Source organism: Leptosomus discolor, chromosome Z, assembly GCF_034619465.1.
Source record: "Leptosomus discolor isolate bLepDis1 chromosome Z, bLepDis1.hap2, whole genome shotgun sequence".
In the NCBI taxonomy this organism is placed as follows: Eukaryota; Metazoa; Chordata; class Aves; order Leptosomiformes; family Leptosomidae; genus Leptosomus; species Leptosomus discolor.
The window spans coordinates 67,074,981-67,090,554 of record NC_141419.1 but is presented as its reverse complement, the minus strand read 5'-3'; the positions used below and the strand labels follow the sequence as shown (position 1 = coordinate 67,090,554).

The 15,574-nt window shown below is 52.3% G+C and overlaps 1 protein-coding gene across 1 annotated transcript; it reads left to right on the top strand.

Moving 5' to 3' along the window:
* The first annotated feature begins 7,193 nt into the window (after positions 1 to 7,193).
* Positions 7,194 to 12,925, top strand: OTP (orthopedia homeobox). Its single transcript, XM_086480328.1, has 3 exons — positions 7,194 to 7,230; positions 8,192 to 8,601; positions 12,395 to 12,925. The coding sequence occupies exons 1-3, from the start codon at positions 7,194 to 7,196 to the stop codon at positions 12,923 to 12,925; spliced, it is 978 nt and encodes a 325-aa protein (XP_086336454.1).
* The last annotated feature ends 2,649 nt before the right edge of the window (positions 12,926 to 15,574 follow it).

The window sequence follows — 15,574 nt, the reverse complement described above, 5'->3', positions numbered from 1 at the left end:
CCTAGCGACGCCCAGCGCATGCGCGGCAGGCGGCCAGCCGGGCGGCCATCTTGGCGGCTTCGCGCCTGTGGCGAGTGAGGGGGAGAGGGGCAGCCCCGGCACTCCTTCGTGGGCGAGCTGTAATTCATTTTCATAATTAGCCAGTTTAGGTATAATCCACCGTTCGTCCCTGCTTTGTTGCCTGCGGGGGCGGGGGCAGTCGGCTTGTGTTCTCACAGCCTTGGCCCTTTGTTTTCTACCCACCCGGCGGGGCCGGGCCGGGCGCTGCCCTCGGCCTTGCACAGCCCCCGCCCGCCGCGGGGCCGGGGGCAGCTCCCCGGGGCGCACGGCGAAGGAACGGCGGTAGTCGAGGCTTTCGGCGAGAAGGCTCTGTCGAGCGCCGGGTGCGCAGGGGAGGGGAGGGAGCTGCGAGGCGTTGCTGCTCCTCTCGTTAAAAATGGCCGCACCAATGGCTTTTAAAAAATCAGCCGCAATCAAAATGCCCATCTCCGGGCGCTGCCCGCGGGCGAGGAGGGCGCAGCCGGCCGTAGGCTCCCGGCCGTAGGCTCCCGTCCTCCCGCGAGCGCGGTGGCGCGGCGGGCCGGGGGTGGCGGCGGGGAAGCGGCGGGAGGGCTGCCGCCGGCGGTCGGTGCCTCTCGGCCCGGAGCGGGCCGCTGCCCGCCGCAGACAGCGCCCAGCCGTGCGGCCCGGCCGGCCGCGGGAGCCCGGCGCTGGGTTTTCTCAGCAGTTTAGATATTTTGTGCAACTCCCAATATTCACCCAAGCCTCATTACCACCTCTTAATGAGACCCCTTTACTCCGTGACGTGCAACCGCTCCATCTCATTAAGGAAATCGCTCTTCAATGCTGATTATTTTATTTGCAGCCATAATTATATTTCTTTCGGCTAAATCACGGTTTAATCGAGCCCACATGGAGGGCAGCAGCACTAATTACAGCGGGAGATGCGGTGGCGGTGGCTGTTCGCCTGCCCGGCCGGAGGAGGAGGCGCCGAGGCGGGCGCGGGCGCGGCGCTCCCCTGGCGGGGCCCGGCCGGGGGCAGGGCGGAGGGCCGGGGCCGGGGAGGTGGTCTCCAACACAACAACTTATTACTTCTAATTCCCCGACTGTCACCAAATCACCTGCACGAAACAAGAATCTAATTTGTTAAGCTGGCATTTCTGCAGATGGAAGATCGATTTTCTCTTTAGATTTCTCTAATTGAGTGAATATAGACGCCCCGAATTAGCCGCGCTCGGGCAAGAGGGGAAGGGAAGGGGAGAGGGAGGGAGGGGAAAGAAAAAAGTCAACAAAAATCATCCTTGTAAAATAAGCCATATTACCTCTAGAATTGCCCCCCAAATAATAAAGGAAGGTGGATCGAAAGGTCCCAGATTGAGTGACAGTCATATTTCTGGAACTAACTGGTTTTTAAAAGAAAAGGTTAGAACGGCTGGAGAATGCTAAGTAACCGCGTGGGAGAGAGATGGCTGAGCTCTGAAATTGCTTACAGAATTACATTTGTTTTTCTTGTGATTTTATTAAAAGTCACTCCTCATCTCCAGAATGCGTGAAAATATCTACTTTCCACTCAGATACACCACATTAACTTGTTGGAGGCGAATTTGTTTGTTTGTCTATTTTATTTATTTGCCAGATAAGATTGATGCAGTCTTATTAGCGCTATATCTAGTTATAGGAAGAGATAAGGATGAGATGTTTTCTTTTTATTCCAATTACTAGACTTGTCACCTAACTGAATAACTGATACATGATTATTTATCTTGAGTAAATAGAAATCAGAAAAGCAGCCAACTTAACACATACAAATAAAATATGTATGTTCCTTATTACTATATACCACCTATGTAATTGAAGAGATTAAAACTACGGCCTAAAAAGGGAAAAAGTTAAATACTCCATCCACGTCAGTCTCTGATGTATGTTCTTTCATTGCTACGCCTGGCGGTTTATTTGTCCAGCCGGATGGGGAGATTTCGGATTTTAAAAATACGAGTATGTGTTAAGTAAATTCCTCAAAGCTCAGTAGGAAGACCCTTCCTGGAAGCGTGCTCTTTCCCTAAACAGAGACGTATCTCAGAAATGCTTTATACCGGCGTTCCCTTCGCCTCCGGGGCAGCCTCGGTAATTCCTGTCCGACAGCTCAAGCTACAGCACAGTGCGTTGCGTCTGGGCTCCGCGTCTTCATGAACTTAATATTACGCCGAAAGCCTATACATATATTACGTGCACACAAGGCTGGAGGGAGAGGGGCAGATGACTTTTGTGTATAAGGAGTTTGCATCCGGACGGGGGAGAGCAGGAGAGGGTGTCAACCATACCTTTATATTAAAATAGCTTTTTTTCCCCACAAAAGACCGGTTGTCATAGTTCTGATAAAAATTAACTGATAGAAGCCATCCTTTCAATCTGAAGCAACCGCTTGGCTGCCGAGCTCTTCCCCGCAGCCTGCCGGCGAGCGGGCAGCCAGAGGCGCTGCCCTCGGCTCAGCCGGAGCGAGGTGCAGATATTTAGAGAAAAAAGCAAACAGGAAAACGCTGTTCGTGACCGTGTTCGGGCGGCGCTGGCGGGAGAGCCGAGCTCTCCCTGCCGCCTCAGGGAGGCTGGTTTCGGAACACCTGACGGCTGCGGTTCTGAGCAGCTCCGATCATAGTCGCCTCGGATGCCTTTAAACTTCATGAAGTCCTTTCAGAGAAGTGTATTTATTGCGGCTACAAGATGCTGCATGCACCCTAATGTCGTAAAGCAGCGATGATCGTCACATTTAGCCCTGACTAGACTGAATAAATTGGAATCTCTATCTGCTGGCAACCTTGTCCTTCCTTTCCAGAGAAGTCATATTTTCGAGAGAGCTGATTGAAATAAAAGCACGTGTTTACGTTTTTGCATTTCTTAACTCCAGATTACGCCGAACGAAAGGATATAGTTTGATTTGTCATTTGTGTTTAGGGTATGCCGATGTGGAAAAGTAAACAGGAGCCTAACTCACTTGATTTGTTTTCTGTAAGCAAATAACACTCAAAAGCATAGCTGTAATTTACAATGAATTAAAATTGATTCTTTTCATCAGGCAAGAAAATAGGGAAATGTGAGGTCGTTAATTATTGAGGGAGGCGCTTCTCATTAAAGCGAACAATGTTACAATGCAGCACGGCGGAGCGGGAATGTGAATAATAATATCCGATATTTCAGCAGTACTGTCTGGAAACAAACAAAAAAAATATAAAATAATAATAATAATAATAAAAAAGCCGCGCCAACAAGCCAGGCAACCAAAAGTTACATTTGATAAACGCTGGGAGCGTTGCTAAGTGTAAAAAGCAATTACGGTGCTCTGCATACGGCAGCCCCCTTAACGTGGTGGATGCTCAATAAATACATAAATAAAATATCAAATTACAAACCTTATCAGGCATTTATACCAAGCCACCCTGCTGACTTTAGCAGTTTAACCTTATTTTACCGTGTTTCTCGCTCCAAATATAATTATTCTGATAAAAGAAGGTTCTGTTCCTGGATCAGAGCAGAATTGGTTAAACACACTTGTTTATATTACAGCCTCATTCAGTCAGGGTTTGAGTTTAGCCGGGAGGGAAGGGGGAGAGCTCCGGGGCTTGGAAAGTTCTCTGCCCTTTCTTCCCAGGGTCACGGCACCGGAGAATTGGGGTGATACCGCTCCCCGATGCGGCACGCACCGCTCCCGCGGCCCCTTCTCGGCCAGCGCGGGCAGGAGGTGGGGGGCGGGGGGGCGGAGAGGGGGAGCCGGGGCCGGCCGGGACCCCGGGATCGGGCCCGTCGGGCGCCGCCGGGAAGGGAAGGGACGGGACGGAAAAGGAAAGGAAAGGAGAGAAAAGGAAGGTGCGGGGGGAGATGATCTCCCAGTGCCTAGCCCCTTGGCAGGCGCTCCTGTACGAAATTCAATCTCTATTTTTTATGAGAAGTAAACTGTCTAAATAAATTTTATTACGGGCAACCAATATATTTTCTGGTAGTTCCCTTTGTTCCAGTTCTACGTGTGTGTAACAATCTAAAACCTATTTATTGAGGAAAAATCACTGGATCCGTCATAGAAAATCCTTTTACTTTGCTCTGAAGTGATTTCTGAAGACACTCGTGTCACTCTGAAGATTTTGGGCCATTGTGCTAAAGCCTTTCCTTGTTAGGAACTTCAGTTCCTATGATCAAGTGGGGAATACCGTAAATTGTAGCAGGGAATGGACTTGACTGGCAGTTTTCTGGCTACACTGGGAAAATGGAAAGATGACGGGGAATAAAATCCTTGTAAATACATCTCCGACGCTGCCCAGGTGAATTCAGGCACTTGACAAAACAGGAGCGCGCGGAAGCGGAATGTGATTAGGGGATTTTACATATGCCCCATTGTCATTTTCTTTCTGACACGCTGAAGTGTCAGTCCTGCCTGCTCTTTTCTCTCCCGCAGACTTCCTTCTCTGATGTCCCCCCTTCCCTTAAGACGATTGCGCCGTGAAGTCTTGGAAGAAATGATTTAGTTTGTTTATACTGCTATAAAAATCAAGAGCAATAGAAAAGTCATAAAATGAAGCGCGCTATCAATCACACCGCAACATTGTTATTCAGCAGTTACTAACAGAGATTGATAATCCTTTGATTTCATCCCATTGTTATTACTCTGATGTGTCTGCACATTAACTATTACGCATTTATTTATCGACCCGAGGCACACAACAACACGGAATAGGTGCACACGCATGCCGTGCCACCCTGCCCGCAGCACGCTCGGCACAAGCCGACTGCAGGCACTTACAGCGCCCGGACGTTTTTGGCAGCAGCTACAGCTAAAACTGAACCCCAAACGCCTCGGGCGACCCTTGACCATTCGCGTAGCTCCGGCTTCAGGTAGGGCCGGACCCGCCGTGGCCGCGAAAGGCTGCACGCCCCACGGCTCCCGCCGGCCCGGCCCGACTCCCCGCCGGCGGCTCCGTGGGTCCCGGCTTCCGGCAGCGGGCCGGGGGGCGGCTCTCGGGAATTTTCATCGCCCGGGCTTCGCCTCCTGCCCTGGAGCTGCACACAGGCAATAATTTTCAAAGGGAAAAAGGAAAACAAATGAGCTACCTCCGCCGTCTCCCATCCAACCGTGGGAAAAAAAAAAAAAAAAAAAAAAAAAAAAAAAAAAAAAAAAAAAAAAGGAAAAATCCCGAAACTCCCACCCCACCTCCACCTCTTTCTTTCCCTCTCTCTCCAGCTAAATTGTGGCCCGTCTCTGTGTCTCTCTCCCTGCTCTTAGCGGCCGTTCACGGGCACCCATGTTCATTGCAACAGCCCGACGTCTCGAAAGCTGAATTGAATCAATGCAGCCCGAGCAAGGAGGAGGAGGAAGAAAAAAAAAAAAAAAAAAAAAAAAAAAAGACCAACTGTAAAACTGCCCTAGAGATCGGTCGGCCGGTTCCTTTGTCTCCTTGTTCAGTCGCTGCCGAAACCCTTGCACATCTGAGCTGCAAACAAAACCACTCTTGCATCTGTTCGCATGCAGTATTTACAATGTTTTGTGTAAGTCAATTGGATGGCGGAAAAAAAAAGCCATTGGCGCTGTATTATTTAACACAGACTTCACTGGGCTCCCTTTTTGGTGGAAGCTTTATTTGCACTAAATGAATAATCTTAATTGCATCACTTTTGAATTAAAAATCAATGTTAATCAACTTGGAAGTAGTAAATATCAGTTTTCATTGTGCCCGGGTAGAGGGTATTTTTCTTGTTTTGCAAATAAAAATACAAGTCAAATAACTTTAAAAGGGCATTATGTTCTGCTACAAATACAATTGAAACGGATTGTTTAGGAGCGGATCAGAAATGGTACAGAATTTTGCACTTAATTTCCTCAGTTATCATTTACAATAAGAACCTCTTGGCTTGACAGCCAAGTCTAAACAGTAGTAAATTAGTACAAATTTATACTGATTTTACTCTAATAATCGTAATAAAAGCTTATAGATTTGGCACTAATTACATAAATGCCTAATGATCTTGAAAATTACTCTGGTTAGAAATATATTACTAATCTAAACTTTGTTGTTGGCTGGCTTTGAAAAATCAGAACATTAGAAATGGTTCGCTTCACTTGTGCAAAGCACTTTAAATTGTTCAAGTAGTTTAACATATTCAGGAGGAAAATAAAAGGCATTTAACTTTATTTACTGCTTTAAATTGAGTTTGTAGGCGAGCCGAACTTGGAAACTTTACCCGAAAAAATGGGGCTTAGGGGCTTTGAGCTCCCGGCCAGGGAGGCAGCGCTCCCCGGGCGGCCGGGAGGCGCGGCACTGGGCTCCCTTTCCCCGCGTCGCGTTGTCCTTCTGCACCGAGCAGGGCCGGGACGGGGTGCCGGGGAGCCCCGGGGGCTAGGCGGGACTGTGCTGCCCGGGCCGCTGCGGGAACTCGCATAAGTTTCTCTCTCCTCGCAACCCCACAGCCGTCGGGGCCCGGAGGAGGCGGGTGGGTGAGAGCCGGGCCGCGGTCTCCCCCGCCGCCCGCGACCCCGGTCCCCGGGGCGGCCGGCGAGCGGGGCCAGCGCTGCCCGCCCCCGCGCCGCGCCGCGCAGCCGCCCGTGCTCACCCACTTACATCCCCGCGGTGGGAGCTGGGCTTGCGAGCCACCCCCGGGAGCCTGGCCGAGCCGGGTCCGAGGGTGAGCTCCGAGGAGGCATTAAAAAAAAAAAAACAAAAAAAAAACAACCAAAAAAAAAATATCAGTGGTGACCCGGAGCAGGAGGAGGGTGGCAAATGTGCATTTGGAAGAGAATGGGAAAGGGGGAAGGAGGGCGGCGAAGGCGAGCAGAGCAAGGTAAGGGAGCGGTGGCGCGGTGCGGGCCGGGCCGGGGCGGCGGGAGGCCGGGGCGGCGGCGGGCGGGCGGCGGGCGGGCGGAGCGGGGCGCTCCGGGCGCTGACATTTGCAGGCTGCCCTCCTGATTGGTCCCCGCGCCGAGCTGCTCACGGGTTCATTGAAGTGTTAAGCACCTCCCCGTCTCTCTAAAGGACATTATAATGCAAGAGACCCCCTTTTTAACCACACACCGAATTTTCTTTCATTTAGGCGATCTATATATATATATCTTATATCTTATATCTATCTTATATCTTATATCTTATATCTATTTTAAATAACTTAAGGCCGCTAAAATTTGGGGGGGAACAGCCTTCGCCCTGGAGCGGTGCGCGATGCTGTCTCACGCCGACCTCCTGGACGCCCGTCTCGGTGAGTTTCCCCCAGCACCCCCCCGCTCCGCGGCGGCTGCACCGGCGGCGGCGGCGAGAGGGGAGAAAGCCGGGGCAGGAAATTGACAATTTGTTCCTTATTTTACCTTAATGCGATCTAAATGGGCTAATTCCTTTAAAAGTAATTGTACTGTATTAAAGTTTAATTTGATTTAACATTAAAAAAAAAAAAAAAAAAAGGAGAGAGAGTGAGACCTACGGAGTACGTAGATCTACAGCGAGCTGTGGATCATTTAATTTCTCTCTCCCCCGTTTTTTTACACATACCTACACATTATTACTATGATGATGATGATGATGATGATGATTATTTTAGGACAGATGAGCTCGATGGTATTTACGGAGGAGCTCTGGGTGGCCTTTTCCTGCTCGCCTGCTCGCTTTCCTCACTTCTTTTCCTTTAAAAAAGAGAAATATCCGTATCTACCTATTTATAGTTATTCACGTGTTTGTTTAGAGGAGCGGAGGGAGGAAAGGGGAAAGATCGGCCACAGTGACCGAGGTTCCCGCACATCTGTCGGCGAGGTAAAGCTCCCGGCAGCAGGGCTGCTCGAGTATCATTTCTTTGACTCCGTGTCTTTCTTTTACCAGCCCCGCTGGAAAACCCAAGCTGAACCCGGCAAAACTTGCCCTCCCCCTCTTCCCCTCCCTTGGTCTCGCAAGGGCAGGCCCGGTGGGGAGCAGGTTATTTAAGCAGGAAGAGGAGCTGCCCGGTGTAAAGTTTTCTCTCCTCCGCCCGGGTTGCGCCGGGGCGAGGGCTCTGTGCGCCGCGGAGCCAAGCCGAGCCGAGCCGGGCTGCGGGGCTGGCGGGCGGCCGGGGGGCGGCGGGGGCGGCGGGGCGGAGGCTGGATGCCTCTTGCCGCCTCGGTGCGCTGGAAAGCGGCTCTGACGGATACATGCCCGGCTGCAGGGGAGTGATCGCGGATCCTTTGCTTCCGCAGGGATGAAAGATGCGGCCGAGCTGCTGGGACACCGGGAGGCGGTGAAGTGTCGGCTGGGCGTAGGGGGCTCGGATCCGGGGGGACACCCGGGAGACATGGCCCCCAACTCGGACACGGTGGAAGGGACCACCCTGCTGCCGGGGGAGGACATCACCACGGTGGGATCCAACCCCAGCTCCTTAGCCGTCAGCGCCAAAGACCCCGACAAGCAGCAAGGCCAGCAGGGCGGCCAGAACCCCAGCCAGGCTGGGCAGCAGCAGGGGCAGCAGAAGCAGAAGCGGCACCGCACCCGCTTCACGCCGGCGCAGCTCAACGAGCTGGAGAGGAGCTTCGCCAAGACCCACTACCCGGACATCTTCATGCGAGAAGAGCTGGCCTTGCGCATCGGCCTCACCGAGTCCCGGGTCCAGGTATGAGCAGCCGCCCCCGCGCAGTGCCCGCCCCCGCCGCGCCCGCCGTCCCCTTCCCGGGACGCACGCAGGGCGGCTCGAGCGGCCGGCGGCGAGAGCGGGCACAACGGGGCGGGGGGGCCGGTGCCCCAAACCTCAGCTCAGCGGCGGGGGAGGAAACCCACCCCTGCACGCAACAGCGCGGTCAGGAAGCCTTGCAACCGGGCGCCCTCCGCCCCCTTTCCACACAGCCGTCCCCTCGTCCCCTACCCGCCCGCGGCGCGGTGGTCCCGAGCGGGGCGCGGGCGGAGCATCCCCTCGCTCCGCGGCCCGGCCAGGGGCAGGAAAGAGCCCGAGGACGCGCAGCCCGAGAGGGGCGAGTCTCAGCCCTCGCAATAGCGTGGCGCTGAAAGGCGAGCCCAAACGGCCGCGGAACAGCCCCCGCTCCCCGGTGAGGGGTCCGCCGGCGGCGGCGGCGGGGCGCGGGGCCGCTGTCCAGGGTGCTGCCCGCGGCGCGGGCGGGTCGTCCCCCGGAGCCCACCGCCGGGAGGGTCGGGCTCGGGGCGGGGGAGGCACAGGGGGCCGAGAAAAGGCACTTCGGTAAGAGGCAGCGGTAAAAGCGGTAAAAACTCGGAGTGTCCCCGGGCTGGCTTTTCTAACGCCGGGGGGCGGCAGGGGTAGTAAGTAACTCCAACATCCAGGGTATACTCTGTCCCCTGAAGTACACACGTACATACAGGTACGCATGGAGACAGGCGTGTATTTGCAGGCAGGCACTTAAAAACTAGTCAGGCAAATAAATGTAAACGAAATTCGGAAAAGGGGGAGACGGACGCCGCTCAGATGCAGCTTTTGTGTGCAGAACGAGACTTTCGCGGCTTTCTGTGCGAGCCCCTTCCGAGGAACCAAAGTCCGCACAATGGAAGCACTTGTGGGATGTGCATCCCCGCTCAGCGCAGCGCACCGCATCGGGAATGCCGCCGCACTTCACCGCAGCCGGTGTTCAAAATCCCTCTCGGCAAGCCCAGGCTCCTCAGCTAAATAAGGACACGTCAAAAAAAATCCCTAAATGAACGTTTTTATGAACGAAAACCGACCCCGTTCTCGAATGCGACAGAAAATGCACGTCTGCTTTTAAAAAGTAAAACAGTTTGAGTCAGCCTACACAGGACTATAATTAGTTTAAATTAAGAAAGAAATTAGATTCACAAATAAAATATAATTGGACAACTGACTCCATCAAAAAAGAAAACGAGGTCTATTAAACTTTATTGGGTTTCCCAAAGGTTAATGATACCAATTTCAATATTAGGAGTGTGGTAAATGAAGTAAAATATAAAATATAAAATGGAAATAGATATTTTCTAACAGCACATCAAAGAAATTCGTAGGAAAAAAGACAAAGTGTTTTAATGGCCTCGGCATAATCTTAAACCAATGCTAATAGCTCCAGACTGCTGATAAAAACAGTTTAATAGAGTGGCAATTTAAATATTTTTTACAATAATGTTCTGTAGTTTAAAAAGTAATCAGATCAACATAACCTTCTTAATTAACACTTCAGAATGATTAACATTATGTAATCTAAGGCAAAATAATTTATTTAATGTATTTACTTCACAATCCGATATATCACTACTCCTTGACCAAATTTAAATTAAATAGTAATTAGTTTATGTTCCTATACGAGTACTTTACAGTTTTCTTTATAGTTAACAGATTGCCTACACATTCCTTGCAGTATATGGGCTCCACACTGATTAAGGAATGCTCCAAATAGTTAATTTATAGCGGCTGTATATATTTTTAAGGGTTTTAGACGCTAGGATAAATCACCACTTTCCTCATTTTAGATTTGTATTTAATGTATATGATACATTTAAATAATTATTAAAGCGGCTGGTGCTTAAACGGGAGTCCAATTCCACATCTGATATTGCTCTGCTTTTCAGGCTGCTGTAATAAAACCATTCTTTTTATAGCATGCCATTATTAGAAACCAATTTCAGAATTATTTATAACCTGGAATGGCTTATTAAGCAGCAATGCGAGAATCATGCAAATTACGCGATCAAATGCAATATAATAAGCATAATCATTAGTCTCTAGCACGGATTAATTAACTTTCAATATTTTATTTACATAAAATCCAAATCAGTGAAATAACTTCTGCACAGTCAGGCTTGCCTTTCAATATTTTATATGAACAAAAATAATGTGCTGTAATTCCATTGACCGTGTCCCCCACAATGGTCCCGTCACCTGCCACATCTTAATAGGGGACAAGCTGAGAGTATTTTCTAGTTTTCTAATGGAATGAGAAATTGCATTTTCTTCCTCTCCCAGCACTATTAAAGTGTAATGAATTCGGCCCAGAGTTCACGGCTGGCTGATCGAAATGAACCTGAGATCCGAGCTTTAATACAGCTCTCCAGATTTCCTACCAAATCTTCACATTAATCATCCGCTGGATTCCAATGAGATCTTCATAAAGCTTCGGCTCCTGGGGAAAAAAAAAAAAAAAAAAGAAGTAAAAAAAAAAAAGAAGAAAAACAGAAGTGATATTGTCTCCCCTTCTCCCTCTCTCTCATGTATTTATAGCCAGGGAATTAAATGGGCTATATATTTTAAAATACATTTACAGTATGTCTATATTACTGTAACAGCAGACATCATCATGGTAGATTTTTAGATTCCAACCTCCATTAGATTCTCACTGTTGTATTAATAATTTTCAGGGGCTAGTTGCATTTTAAAAGGAGTCCAAAGTTGCCAAACGCTCGCGGTTAATATATTTCTAGAGTGCATTTTCAAAATCTCCCCCAGGTTTTCCCTGCGTTTTAATCTGTCATGCACTAGTTTTCAACTGGAAACATTCACATTTTAAAAGCATATGCAGCGTAGCTATGAGCTTAGGCGATCAGACCTGATGGAGATTCTTTACACCACCAGTAAACCATGAAACATAAAAAGATTTTGTAGCCGCAGTTTAACTATTAACCCTAAAACATAATTGAACGCGATTCTTCGACTATTCATGTAACATTTAGTTCCCTAACGGCTGTTCATTCCCTCTAATGGGCGCCCGTCCTTCTCACTCTGGGTACGTAGCGTGAAACCACGGACTCGACAGGTCCGCGCACTCCTGATTTTAAGCGGACCCGGTTGCTCCCCGCTAACAATTACTGCGGTGCTTTCGGCAGCGCCGCAGTGAGACCCACCGACTCACCCCTGTCGGCGCCACGAGCACCTGCTTACCTAAAACAGCTCTGCTTTTCTTAAAAGAAAACCAAATGCGGGTGGTTTGGAGGGAGGGTTTCCTGTCCCGGGACCCGGGGCAAGGGGGACTGGCCCGGGACAAGGCTCCCCGCCCCGCTGCGCCCCGCCCCGCTCCGGTGGCGGCTCGGAGCGCCTCCACGCAAGGGCAGGAGCCGTGGCCTGGTCATTTATTTTTCGTTTGTGTAATTGTTTTTTTTTGTTTTTTTTGTTTTTTGGGGGGGGGGGGGGGCAGGATCCCCTCCCGCGGCTTCACTCCGGGCGAGGGCAGCCGCGAGCGGCTCGGTCCCGGGACGAGGGCATCGATCCGTTTGGTTACAAAAAGTTCCAGAGGCCCCGTTATCCCGTGACAGTGACACGCGTGAGGCTGCGGGCGTGCAGAGCGGCCGTGGGAGACACGACGGCCCGGGGGGGGAGAGACGCGGGGATGGGCGGCAGGGCCGGGGCGGCGGCGGCTCCCGTTCCGCCGAGCCGCCCCCCGGGGCGCAGGGCGGGCGCGTCGCGGCTAACGGTGCGTGTCGCTGCCCGCCGCCCGCAGGTCTGGTTCCAGAACCGGCGGGCCAAGTGGAAGAAGCGCAAGAAGACCACCAACGTCTTCCGCGCCCCGGGCACGCTGCTGCCCACGCCGGGGCTGCCGCAGTTCCCCTCGGCCGCCGCCGCCGCCGCCGCCGCCATGGGCGACAGCCTCTGCTCCTTCCACGCCAACGACACCCGCTGGGCCGCCGCCGCCATGCCGGGCGTGTCGCAGCTGCCGCTGCCGCCGGCGCTGGGCCGGCAGCAGGCCATGGCGCAGTCCCTCTCCCAGTGCAGCCTGGCGGCCGGGCCGCCGCCCAACTCCATGGGCCTCTCCAACAGCCTGGCGGGCTCCAACGGGGCCGGGCTGCAGTCGCACCTCTACCAGCCCGCCTTCCCCGGCATGGTGCCCGCCTCCCTGCCCGGCCCCAGCAACGTGACGGGCTCGCCCCAGCTCTGCAGCTCCCCGGACAGCAGCGACGTGTGGCGGGGAACCAGCATCGCCTCCCTCCGCCGCAAAGCACTAGAGCACACAGTCTCCATGAGCTTCACCTAATGGCCGCCGCCTCGCCCCGCGCCGCCGCCGCCCCCGCCTCGCCCCGCGCCCCCGCCTCGCCCGTCCGCCCCGGCCCGCCCCGGCCCTCCGCCTTCCCCCTCCTGACTTACCAGGGAGTCGACTCAGGATCTGAAATCAGACGCCAACGGACTGGTTTGTGGGCCGAGAAACGCACCCCCCCCCCCCCCCCCCTTTCCGCCCCCGCGCATCCCCCGCGCATCCCCCCCGCGGCCCGGCCCGCCCGGCGGCCGCCTCTCCCCGACGGCGGCAGCACTCGAGGACCCCCCGACCCCGTCCCTCCCTCCCTCCCTCGCCACGACCCGGCGCTCCCGCCGTCCGCCCGACCGGCTTTGCAAAGAAATGCGGGTTTGGTTGCGTTTTCTTAATTTTTACAGTTTATTTAAGAGCAGCGATCTGCCGCCGGCCCCCTCCACTGCGAGGGCGCCGTCGGGGGGCGGCCGGGAGGGTTCGCGGAGCGGTACGGAGACCCCAGAGAGAATCAAATCCGTTCTGATAAAGCATTTATAAGTGAGAGAGAGCGAAACAGAAGGGAAGGGGGGAAAAAAAGGTTCTTTTTGTAAAAGTAAAAAAACCACGGGGGATAAAATGGCAAAAAGAACAAAAAGAAGCAAGAGCACTTCCCTTCTTCGGATCTTTGATTTCGTGACGGTTGAGTTGCCGATCCGCCCCACCTTTATTTACGCATTTATTTACGTTCCTGCTGCTATTGTCCCTCCTGCATCTTCCGCTGCGCCGGCGGAGGCGCCGCCGCGGCCCCCGCCCCGCCCGGCCTGGCCCGGCCCGGCCCGGCCCGGCCCCGCGGCCCGCCCGCCTGCATGTGCCGGTCACCCCGCCGCAGGGCAGGGCCGCTGGAGGAATGAACAAACGATGTGAAATAGGATGTTTTGTGTAGATAAAGCATTCTTGTTACATACTGGTCGAGTCGTGATATGTTTTAACTTATTGTCTGTGCTTATTTATTGCATTTTGGGTTTCTTAATAAATGTTTGAGCTAATATAAAACATATTACTTGACTTTTCCGGACACGTTTATATCAAGTTAATGTGAATGGATAAATATAATTTTCAGTATGTGATATGAAGAATTATGAATTTCGATGTGGAGTGTGAGATATAACAAGTGTCTTGAACTGCAGGCAAAAAAAAAAAAAAAAAAAGACAGGACTTCCTTCTATGGGGATTCACCAAGTCCTTTGTCACAAGTTTGGGGATAGTTTGCTTGCTTGAATTTTGCATTGAAGCCTTTCATTTGTCACAATTTTAATACTTCATGACTAATAAACTTTTGTTAATCTTTCTGCGTGATTTGCCTTTAAACTACAGGACGCAAGAAGTTCCGCGGCGAAACGAGGCAGGGGAGAAGGCCGAGGGGGAGCGGGGCGGCGGGAGGCCGGGGCGGACACGGGGGGCACCTGCCCCGGGGCCGGTGCGGGGATGAGGGCGGGGATTGCAGCGGCAGCGGGCGCGGGCGCGGAGGGGCGCTTCGCCGCGGACCTTCCTGCTGGCTCTGAAATGAGAGTGCGGCTGCTGGCAGGGCGAATCCCTCGGAAGAGAAACCCCTCCGTTTACTCCCGTGCAAACTTTGACAGGGGGAAAAAGTAGTGCAGGACTTTGGCAAACATCATACAGCCCAGCCTGGGTTTCTTTTTTATTCGACCCCGCCCTTTCCTTTTTTTTTATGCAATGCACTGAGATCTCTTCTCCTTGTACATCCATTACACATCTCTTAATTACACACCTGAGAGTGCCCTGCTCCATAGGCACCCGCAGAAGGGTCCTTGCCTGCTCCAAAGCGCATATTACATATGCATATTTAATTTAAAAGAGAAATAAAAGCAGAATAAATTATTGGCGATCCAGGCTGTGAGTGAGTCCACTGGGGGTCACCTGAGGAAGCAGCCCTGTGCATTTCTGCAGGAGTCTACTTGTGCAGGTGCCAAAACAAAACAGGATGCTCATCCTGAGGTAGACCAGGCCAGGCAAGACCGGTCCCATACCGTGGTAACACCTGGGGTAAGAAGACACTGTGCCCTGTCCCTCCTTCCAGCCCTCCCTCTGCTCCCCCGACCAGCCTCGGGCCAAGCAGTTGCCCCTCCACACGCAGGCTTAGATCTGAGTTTCAAATTCATGACCACCTTAGATCAGCCACCTAAGATGTGGGTGCACAGTGTGCCTAGAGAGCAAGGCTGGTCAGAGAACCCCCAAGAGTACACCCTGCCTATCCCACAGGTGCCCCTGCATGGGCCAAGGGGAGCGGCAGCCCATCTGGGATGTCCCTTCGTCTTCTCAGACACACAGCGGTCCATTCCCTGCACTGTGGCCTGCCAGGAGGCCAAACAGGCAAATCTCACTTCACTTTTTCCAAATGTATGGAAGGTTGTTTACAAGCACGTAATTTTTACAGCTGCTTTATATTGCTATAAGCAAGACAGCTTTATGATGTAGGAATGTTGTAAAGTGCAGTATGGAAGATCTTTAAAAAATATGTGCTTTTTAACGGTAGAGAAAAATGCTCTCTCTGGCTGGGGGCAGGGGATTGAGATGCAACCTGTAAGATCCAACTCTTGACACCAAACACCGCAGTTCTATGGAAGAGGCCTTACGGAGGTCCTTCGGCTTAATGCTCGC